Genomic DNA, 11,564 nt, shown 5'->3' with positions numbered 1-11,564 from the left:
ATTTTTTTATAACTCATCCGTTTAAATTATATTAAGCCTTAAAGTTCTGCATAATTAAGGGCGTGGCCACTTGAGTGACAGATGGATTGCCGCCGCTGACACTGCTGTGAAGCTAGGTGGGCGTGGCTTCAGCAACCAGCTCCCGCCTTTTTGCCCATTTTCGATTATCCGAGAGGAGCGCGCGGTGATGCGCTGCCAAGATGGCGACGGCCGGCTCCGCCTACTTTGAGCTTCAAAAACGCTCTTCAGAAATCTATGGGTGACGTCACGGACACTACGTCCATGGTTTTATACAGTCTATGGTTTTGCTCTGTCTTGAGTTCCTCTGTGATCGTGTGTGCTTTGAGAAACTTGCTCTTGTTTTAGTTGATTTCTGTTATTTGTAAATATTTAGTTTAAGGGAAGTAGGGAGCGTGACGCCATTTCTTTTATATATACTGTTTGTTCTATGTTTTGAGTTAAGGGAGGTAGGGAAGTTGTGTTGTATTTCTTTTATGTTTAATTTTGGTTAGAGAATTTAGAGGGTATACTAAAATTAGTTATTTTTGTTTGTTATTTTGGCCTTGTCCACTCCTGAATTTGTCTCCTTTGTTACTCATTTTCATTATAAGTTTGTTAATAAATCTATTCTTTGTTTGATACTATCTTGAGAGTGAGCGCACGTTTCATTTATGTTATGGCTGGCCCTAGACGCTCAGCTTATTTTCAGTTAGTTGCCAGGGCAACAATTCTAATTTTTGTTTAATTTTTTTAAAGGCATAGTCCAGCCAAAAATTGTAATTCTGTTATTATATACATTTCATATTTTCCCCATCTTTTTGAGGATGATGTGAGAATGGAAAGGTGTTGAAATAAAATATCAGGTGTGACTGATGTCTAGTGAGAAGATTTATTTAGTTTACACACACACACACAGACACACACACACACACACACACACAGACACACACAGTGGACCTACATGGTGAACGGGGTCGTCGCTGCCCTCCTGCTCAGACGAGTAACTCTCCTCCTCTTCCTCTGAGTAGTTATCAATGTCTGGAGAACGATCTGAGCCAAAGAAAAAGAACAACACTATAAATTCCCTTTATTCACACTGAAGTGGCAGACGACAGTCACGTGACTCTGGAACACTTGACTGTGATTGGTCAGTGGCAGTAAAGCCGCTGGTGTCTCACCGCTCATCTTGGCTTTGGGTCCCTCGCGGTCGATGGGCTGACTGGACAGAGAATAAACCCGGATCTCGGCCACAGGGACGGACACTTCCTTCAGCTGACTGTGCAGACCCAGGACCTGAGCGCCTTCGCTGGGGTGCTGCATCACCTGACAACACCAGCAATCACCAGTTCACAAACGAAAGAACGGCTGAGACTTGCAAAAATGCAATGCACTTGATGTCATTTTCAATTAAATGCATGCATGCAATGCACTTGCATTTTTGAATACTTTTATATGAAATTGACGTAAACACATCTGATATATGGAAACTGTGCATTAGTGTGAATGCAGCCTGTTAAAGCTGCCATTGTCTAAGATCTCATCAGTAATAATCACACAGCAATAAAAAAAATAACTATTGTCTGTAAACTTTCAGATAAAGAACGCTTATTTTAAATAAGTCATTGTTTTAAAAAAGTAGCCTGCTTATATATATATATATATATAAGTACATTTTGCACAAAATAAATTTGATATGAAAATGTAGCCATGTGCAGTAATATTGAAAATTGAGCATTGATGCATCGTGATATTGAGTTTGTAACTGAATTGAATCGTGAAACCAGTGAAGATTCACACCCTATTTTTAAGATGACAGTACTGACTTACAGAGATTCCAACTAGAAACAAAAAGCAAAGAAACTAGAAAGTTGTGAAGATGTATTTGCACACAGCAGCAGAATTCCCACGCCTAACCTCTGCCATGTTGATGAGGCCGAGCGCCAGCGTCTTGTAGCCCAGGATGGTCCTGTTCTTGTACCTCTTCCTCCTCTGCAGCATGATCTGCAGCTTGTTGGCGTCTCGTTTCAGGAAGTGTGGATACTGCGAGGACACAGAGACGACTGTGAGTGTTGGTTTGAGGCCATACGCACGTGAAGAGACTGTGCTGACACTCACCTGTAAGGAGAAGGTGAGCTGCAGGTCTGTCTCTGTTTGGCCGCTCGATGGCAGGAGGATCTCATTGGATCGGAGGATTCGCTTCGAGCCCTGAGTGAACAAACATTAGACGCTTTGTCTTTAAGAGCCGCAGAAGACACAGAAAGAGGACAGTGAGGTTTTATTAATGTTTTCAAAAGAAGTTTCTTCTGCTTATCAAGGCTGCATTTATTTGATCAAAAATATAGTACATTTTTTTAAATATTATTACTACTTAAAATAGCTAATGTCTGTGTGACTATCTTTTAAAATGTAATTTATTTCTGTGATCAAAGTTGAATTTTCAGCATCATCACTCCAGTCTTCAGTGTCACATGATCCTCAGAAATCATTCTAATATGCTGATTTGCTGCTTAAGAAAAACTTATGATTATTATTATTTAAAAAAATAGAAAACAAAAAAATTATTTAAAACAGAAATCTTCTGTAACACCACAAATGTCTTTACTGTCACTTTTGATTAATTTAATGCATATTTGCTGGGTAAAAATACTGATTTCTTTCCAAATAGCTAAATAAATTACAAATTAAAAAAAATATATTTTTTTTTAACAGAATAACAATATATATATGTAACATTATAAATGTCTTTACTGTCAGGAAGAAATATGTAAAATAAAAAATAAGCAAAATAAACAAAAATAAAAATATTTTTTAAAAATTAAGCTGAAATAAATGCTAAATATTAACAAAATAAAAATAATATCTTTTAATATTTTTGTAAATAAATAAATACAATTACAAATAAAAAAAATGAATAAATGTAATTAATTAAAAAAATATTTGAAACCTTTTGTAACATTATAAATGAATAAATAAATAAATAAATTACAAATAAAAAATTTAACAATAGTGTACACAAATAATATTTTGAAATAGAAATCTTATGTAACATTACAAATGTTTTTTTTTTTTAATCAAATTAATGCTGAATAAATCTCTCCTTAATAAAAGTTATTTTCTTTGGAAAATAAATAAAAATTAAATGTAATATTTAAAAATACACACACACACACACACTTAATAGAATGGTAATCTTAATAGAAACTGAATTTGCAGCATGTGATATTTTGGGGCGGGACCTGAGTTTAACCATCAGGATTTGATTGGATCATAAAAAGTGTGCTGTGATATTATTGGCTGATATTATTTTGCTGTCGTTTCAGATGACGTGCACTGATGAATGGTTCACAATAAGCCAGAATGTGCATTAAGTGAACAGAGTTGATTTATGTTTCCTGTTAAATGAGAAGAACGAGTGAAAGAATCAATCACCTGCAGTTTGACAGCGATGACCACAGACGTCAGATCTTTATCCAGCTCCTTCAGCATCACCAGCTTCTTCAGAGTCAGATTGAAGAGCCTGCCAACACAATTCAATCCAATTCAGTACACCATGACACAATATCATAACAGCTTTCAATCCATTCTAATGGGACTGATGCAGTTTAGTGGTGTGGTGAAGCGCGGCTTTATCGAGATAGAATAACAGCACATGAATAAACAGGTGTGTGTGTCGTTTCTGAGGGTCAGGGAAGGTTAGCGAGCGCATTATTTACAGTCACACTCTCGCCGGCTCCTGAAATACAGGCTCTTCTGACAAGAGCTTCTGCCATACGGATCAATAACAATCTGAAGCAGCTATTGACCAGACGACAGTCACACACACACACACACAAACACGAACACACACACACACACTCTCTCTCTCTCTCTCTCTCACTCACTCACTCACACACAGACGCACTCACACACTCACACACACACACACTCACACACACACATATACACACACACACACACACACACACACATACAAACTCACACACTTACACACACACACACACTCACTCACTCACACACACACAGGTTTGTTTTTGTGAAAAGTGGGGACTCTGCATAGGCTGGGGACATCCCATAGGTGTAATGGTTTTTATACTGTACAAACTGTTTGTGCTATTGCCCTACACCAACCCTAGCCCTAAACCTACCCCTTACAGGAAACTTTGTGCTATTTCAGATTTTCAATACACTCCATTCTGTGTGATTTATAAGCGTTTTGAAAAGTGGGGACATGGGGTAATGTCCTGAAAAGTCACCTTCTCCTTGTAATACCTATGTCATACCCTTGTCATTATACAAATTTATGTCCTCATTTGTCACAAAAACGCGCACACACACACACAGACCTCAGACGGGTGATGTGCAGTTTTACATGTCAGCATTCAGTGCAACTTATTTGAATATCAGTCGTGGGATTGTGTAAATTAAAAACATGTGTTTAAACGCTAAATCTTCATAAACATATCCTGCATCTCTCAGCTATTTCAAAGCAATTCACAATATTTATATAGAGAGATATATAAAAAAAAAAAAACACGTGCAGAATGAAAAAGAAATGCAAAAGATGAAACAGCATCCTCAGAGAATGCTTACATATGAATAAAACGCCTCATATTTTTAAAATAATTTTTATTTTAAAATAATTTTCACTCTGCTGATATTGTCTTTCTTGTGTGATTCTCTGAGGATGCTGTTTCATCTTTTGCATTTCTTTTTCTTTCTGCACTTGTTGTTTTTTAATATCTCTCTCACATTGTAAATTGTTATTTTATTTAAATAATTTAATAATATAATATATAAAATATTTAATGAAATATAAATGTTATTACATGAATATGAACATATGAATACACATATATCAAGGTGTTTCTATTAAAATATAATAATAATAATAATAATAATAATAATAATAAAATAATAATAATAATAATAATAATTAACAACGGCAACAGTATATGTATTTATTTAAATTATTTAATCAAATAGTGACACAAATGTTTTATATTTATAAAATATAAATTAAACGGTCAGTAAAAGTTGTAAAAACAAATTCTAAACAGCAGTGTTTAACTACATATTTTATCAATAAACGGTAGACATAAAACGACAATCAGTGAACATTTATTTGTACTGTTTAATTGCAATGAACTGTCTGGACAAATATATGTAGGTCAGTGTGTGTGATTATCGCTTCAGTTCACTCGACTGTAAAGCTGCGTTTGCAACACAACAAACCAACAAAGAATCAAACCCACAGCATCAGGTCAGAGGTCAGAGGTCACGCCACGCTGCTTTCAAACAGCTAGCTTGCTGCTTTCAGTGATTCGCTGCACAACACTGACCACAGACAGCATAAAACACACAGCAGCCGCGGTCACTCGCTCGTCAAATACGCTGACTTTAGTGCTTCACAGCACACTGCAACAAAAGCAAAACCAGCGACATCAGACACGAGCGTTTCCCTCAAGACCAACGACTTCCTGCTCCTCCTGAGACCCAGACCCAGTGGACAGAGACCGCCACAGTTTTAAGTCTGGATGTCCTGTAACGAGCGAATGATTGGAGGTTTCACCGTGACCACTCCCTCTGCTTGGTCTTTAAAGATGGCTGACATTCATTTAGTGGTCAAATTGTACATCCTTATGGAAATATGATAATATTTTCTTATTTAAATCTGATTAATTTTCAAATTGTTTGTCATAAATCAGAATCTCAGGAAATCATTTCATGTATGTCCACTGTAGAGGACACCGGGACTAAAAGCATGTTTATTACACATCTTGGGAGACAAAACAATTGAATAGGAAAATAAATAAATATAAATATATAACAGCGCTGTCAAATGATTAATCGCATCCAGAATGAAAGTTTTTGTTTACATAATATATGTTTGTGTACTGTGTATATTTATTATGTATATATAAATACACACACATTAAGTATATATTTTGAAAATATTTACATGTATTTACATAATTATATTTTATATTCTATATAAATGTTTAATATGTAAACATTTTTTTTTTTTCTTAAATATGTTCATGCATGTGTTTGTATTTATATATACATAATAAATATACACAGTACACATACATATATTATGTAAACAAAAACTTTTATTTTGGATGCGATTAATCGTTTGACAGCACTAATATATATATATTTGGGTTTGATTCTAATATATATATATATTCTTATGAAATATTAGATATTATTATGAAAATCTGACCAACTATTACTCCCATTATTACACTTCTTTTTTCAACATGCTGTCCCAACAGCATATTAACATGCAAATAAGATACAGTGTATAGATGCATTGTGTTTAATGGGAAACCCAGTTAATGGAAATTTTACACACATATTGCATAAATCAAAATCGTATATCAAATCTTTTTCTTACGCTCTAAACAATGTAATGATATGAAAAAATACTAAATTGACAAAGCTTTTTTTTCTTCTGGTTCTCTGTACAATATCCATCTATATTAAACATGCTAACTGTTAAATAAAGCCTCTCAGACGGACGTGTGTTTCTGCACAACATGGACAAACCCTCAGGAGCTCAGACCGAACACTCCAGCTGCTTTCTCTGATTAATAATACATGATCCTGACCGCTCCAGTGTGTGTGTGTGCGCACACACACGCTCTGGTCCAAATGACTGTGAGGCTCATATCAATCTCAATCATCCTCTGTGTTTTCCTGCTAATCAAACTCCGGCGGGATCTGATATTATCACACACAGCTGTTTCATACCGCCGTCTGCGCCCTACATAGACAGCACATTAACTGAGGTTTGGGGTTGGTGAGATTTTTTTGAATGAAGTCTCTTCTGCTCACCAAGGCTGCATTTATTTAATCAAAAATATAGTAAAAACAGTAATAACATGATATATTATTACAATTTCAAGTAACTGTTTTCTATTTTAATATCTGTTAAACTGTCATTTATTCCTGTGATCAAAGCTGAATTTTCAGCATCATTACTCCAGTCTTCAGTGTCACATGATCTTCAGAAATCATTCTAATATTCTGATCTGCTGCTTGAGACACAATTCTGATTATTATTATTAGTGATTATTATCATTGATTATTATCAGTGTTCAAAACAGTTGTGCTGCACAATATTTTTGTGGAAACTGCGATACATTTAATTTTTTCAGAATTCTTTGATGAACAGATGAAAAAAAAACAGCATTTATTTGAAACAGAAATCATTTCTAACATTATAAATGTCCTTACGGTCACTTTTGATGCTTTTAATACATCCTTGCTGCATAGAAGTATGAATTTCTTCTTACTGTCCCCAAACTTTTGAACAGTACTGTATGAATGTTGATTTTTCTGACTCTGGACTCGTCTCCAGCGGTCGGTCATTAAAGCTCCTGAAGGCCGAGCGTCTGCTGTCACACACAGAGGTCAGAGGTCAGAGGTCAGAGGTCAAACTCCCTTCAGCTCCGAGCGCCGCTCTGAGACTCTGCACAGGTGTCAGTGAGGTAAGAAGACATCAGAGGAACAGACCACAGCACAAACTCACCGCAGGCTGCCCAGGAACAAATGCCAAGCTTGTGTTTTTGTTTACGCACTCACAAGAAATCTTCAAATATAACTCTAAACAGAGCTGTACAGCTGTCAAAACGGCCTGTAACGACTTCTGTTTTTCTAGAGGAGAAGACTCAGGTTACGCACTACTGATGAGATTTATAAATAAAGAGTCAAAACAAATAAGTAAATTACATAAATTAGTCAACAAGGTCCAAACGGCCTGTAACGACTTCTGTTTTTCTAGAGGAGAAGACTCAGGTTACGCACTACTGATTTATAAATAAAGAGTCAAAACAAATAAGTCAATTACATAAATTAGTCAACAAGTAAATAAGTAAAAAAAAAAGTCAAGTAAATAAATTTGTCAACAAGTAAATAAATAAGTTAAAACAAGAAAGTCAAATAAATAAATTAGTGAAAAAGTCAATAAGTAAAAAAAAAAACTAATAAATGTCAAAATAAATAAGTCAAATAAGTAAAAAATAAATAAATAAATCCATAAATGGAACATGCATTACTGATGTGATTTAAAAATAAAAATGTAACAATAAAGCATGAAAATATAATGAGTAAGAAAGTAAAAAAGTATATATATAAAGTAAATAAGTATAAATAAATAAAATATTTCATAAAAGTCAATAAATAAATTAAGTAGAAATCATGTCAGAGTCAATAAGTAAAAAAATAAAAAATAAAAAATAAGTCAAATAAAGATTATAATAAATAATAATAAATGTATCTATCTGTCCATCTACACGTCTCTATATATCTGGAAACAGTATTGCTGATTCTTATTAACCTGTATAAATAAATGTTAACATTCAATGATTATATACTTTTTAAACAGTGTGAAACTTGTGAGAATGAAAATAACCCAGTATAATTCTTTGAGGCATGTGCCAAAAACATATTCCTGTAGAAATATCACAGATCACATGCTAACAGTCAGTAAATGAGGCCTAATGAAGCTTCTTAATGTGTTCTGCTCACACACTCCTGTACACACATCTGACCTTGACAAGGTCTGTCCATCTACCCGTCTCTATATATCTGGAAACAGTATTGCTGATTCTTATTAACCTGTATAAATAAATGTTAACATTCAATGATTATATACTTTTTAAACCGTGTGAAACTTGTGAGAATGAAAATAACCCAGTATAATTCTTTGAGGCATCTGCCAAAAACATATTCCTGTAGAAATATCACAGATCACATGCTAACAGTCAGTAAATGAGGCCTAATGAAGCTTCTTAATGTGTTCTGCTCACACACTCCTGTACACACATCTGACCTTGACAAGGAGGACGCGTTTAGAAGTGCACACACACACACACACACACACACACACACACACACACAAACCAGTGCCTCTCATTACACGACCGAGTTTCCATGACCTTCAGCACAAACACTGCTCCAAATAATTGTCATAATGAATAAATAAATCAATAGATAAAAAAATTAAATATTACAAAACAAAATATATGTATAAATAAATTACAATATAAAGTATTTAAAAAACAAATCTGATATATTTTTTAAATGTTACACATACAGACACGTGTATAAATATTAAATGTAACCATTTCATTTTCATATATACATACAAACTGACAAATATCTGATATACATTTTGTATTTATCTGATATACATTTTATCCCTATAAAATATTTAAAAATCTGGAAATATTCTGAAAATCTTTTACTAAATAACTTTTTTTAATATTTTAAAATGTATTTTTATTTTAATGGTGTGCTTTAAACATTTCCAGACTGTTTGTTTCCAGGGTTTTCTCACGCTGCGCGTTAGTGTTTGTTAACAGTAATCTAACAGTAATAATGATGGGTTTGTGTAACGGACATGACCTGATATCAGCCTAATTACACGACATTCACACAACCTCCTGACTGCTTCATTCAGCAAACACACAGAGAGACGATTAACCGCCGCCAGGGTGTGATTTCCTACTAAAGTCACATTAAAGTCATCACAGTAACAGATGCTGTTTCTCTGCTCTGATCCAGACACAATTAAACGCTCAAAGTAAACAAACTGGATAAAGCCCAATCCATTAATCCTGAAGCGCGTTTCCACTGACACAGAGCGAGCGTTTTCAATTCATTCCTATTAGGCTTGCAAAAAGGTGGAACATTTCCAGTAAATTTAGGAAACATTCCAGGATTTTTTGGAATCTTTCAGGGATTTTTTGGCAAGTTTCCGGACATTTTCCACCCCTTTGCAACCCTAATTCCTATGGAAGCTGAGCTTAAACGCTCGCGCGGTGCACTATTGAAAGCGTCGAGGCTGAGCATTCCTCGACTTTATGCAAATATTGAGCGAAAAACGCCGGTTGAGAACCAATCGCTGTCAAAAGTAGGCAAGGCAAGATTTTGCCGTATGTTTGCTGAACTGGTGGATTACTGAGATCACTTGTCGTTGAAAAAGTCATAGCAAAAGAAAATGCACTTTGCATGCTTTCATTATATGTGACCCTAGACTACAAAACCAGTCATAAGGGTCGATTCTTTTCTGGAATATGAATACATAATCTTTCCATTGATGTATGGTTTGTTAGGATCGGAAAATATTGGGTCGAGATACAACTATTTGAAAATATGGAATCTGATGGTGCAAAAAAATCGAAATATTGAGAAAATCATCTTTAAAGTTGTCCAAATGAAGTTCTTAGCAATGCATATTACTAATCAAAAATTAAGTTTTGATATATTTACAGTAGAACATTTACAAAATATCTTCATGGAACATGATCTTTACTTAATATCCTAATGATTTTTGGCATAAAAGAAAAATCAATAATTTTGACCCATACAATGTATTGTTGGCTATTGCTACAATTATTTAAATGCTGCTGTGCATCATTTTATTGTTGTACTAGCTTTATGTCAGATAAATAATAATAATAATAAACATCAAAACAATGACTTATAAAATATAATAAGTGAAATGAATCTTGTCTCTTGGAAAGCAGTGGTTGTCCTCAGCGCTGAGGTTGTTATGAAGTTGGGAAATGACTGGAGGCAGGAAATGGAGCTGTCAGAAGACTTCCCTTTCACCCTCTTTCACTTCCTGTTCTGTGTTCTCCTCAAACACAGAGTCAGACCAGAGCATGTTACCCATCAGTCATAAACGAGCGCCTGTCCATTCACATCTCAACACAAGACTCAGAGAGTATTTTACATAAAAATATGGCTAATAAATCTGCTTTAGGACCAATACGATTTTTTGGGATTGTGAAAAAGCAAACTCTGTCTATGCAAGACTAAACATATATATTCACTGTTCAAAGAACCAATCAGCTCGCTCGGACAGACTGCAGGCAGCCAATCGCGTGGCTTCCCTGAGATCTCAGACAAGTATTCAGTTCATCATGAGTTGGAGACACAAATCATCTCCTGTTGTCTTCTGAACGAGAAGAGCTCATTAAAGATCTACAGGTGAAGCCTCATAAATCAAGCGGGAGCTGATGGCATTGTTATGAGTGTGTGTTATATGTGCATGCAGATATAATATAAATACATAACTCACTGAGCAGAGAGAAGCTTTATCCTCATCAGCCTCACAGATGAGAAAGTGTGTGTGTGTGTGTGATCAGTATGCAGGTCACATACTCGCACAGACACAGAGAAACTGCAGGACCAGAACACTGCCGATGCTAAATACACCCACACACACACACACTTTCCATTCGACTTTTTTATGTTGAGCTAATGACAGTTTCTATCCTCTAATCCCACACCTACATCAAACCTCAGACAAACCTTTATTGTATTCATATCAGCTTTCAAGTTGTCTAAGACTATTGGCTGATCTCCACCACACACACAAACACACAGACACAGACACATACAGACTCACAGACACAGACACAGACTCACACTCACACTAAGACACAGACAGACTCACACTCACACTCACTCACACAGACTCACACTCAGACACAGACACAGACAGACTCACACTCACACAGACAGACACAGACAGACTCACACTCACA

At 35.1% G+C, this 11,564-nt stretch overlaps 1 protein-coding gene across 1 annotated transcript in view; it reads right to left on the bottom strand.

The window, feature by feature from the left end:
• The window catches only part of LOC107728019 (phosphofurin acidic cluster sorting protein 1-like), a 57,081-nt gene that overhangs the window by 19,729 nt on the left and 25,788 nt on the right, over positions 1 to 11,564 (bottom strand). Inside the window, exons 2-6 of the mRNA XM_016538070.1 lie at positions 3,430 to 3,517; positions 2,116 to 2,205; positions 1,915 to 2,040; positions 1,179 to 1,323; positions 962 to 1,050 (exon numbers count right to left, since the gene is read on the bottom strand). Coding sequence (XP_016393556.1) covers positions 962 to 1,050; positions 1,179 to 1,323; positions 1,915 to 2,040; positions 2,116 to 2,205; positions 3,430 to 3,517 — 538 coding nt within the window. The remainder of the gene's footprint in view (positions 1 to 961; positions 1,051 to 1,178; positions 1,324 to 1,914; positions 2,041 to 2,115; positions 2,206 to 3,429; positions 3,518 to 11,564) is intronic.

This window comes from Sinocyclocheilus rhinocerous, unplaced genomic scaffold, assembly GCF_001515625.1.
Source record: "Sinocyclocheilus rhinocerous isolate Xijiao unplaced genomic scaffold, SAMN03320098_v1.1 scaffold1900, whole genome shotgun sequence".
Taxonomy (NCBI): Eukaryota; Metazoa; Chordata; class Actinopteri; order Cypriniformes; family Cyprinidae; genus Sinocyclocheilus; species Sinocyclocheilus rhinocerous.
The sequence above is the reverse complement of the archived record's forward strand: the minus strand, read 5'-3'. Positions and strand labels throughout refer to the sequence as shown.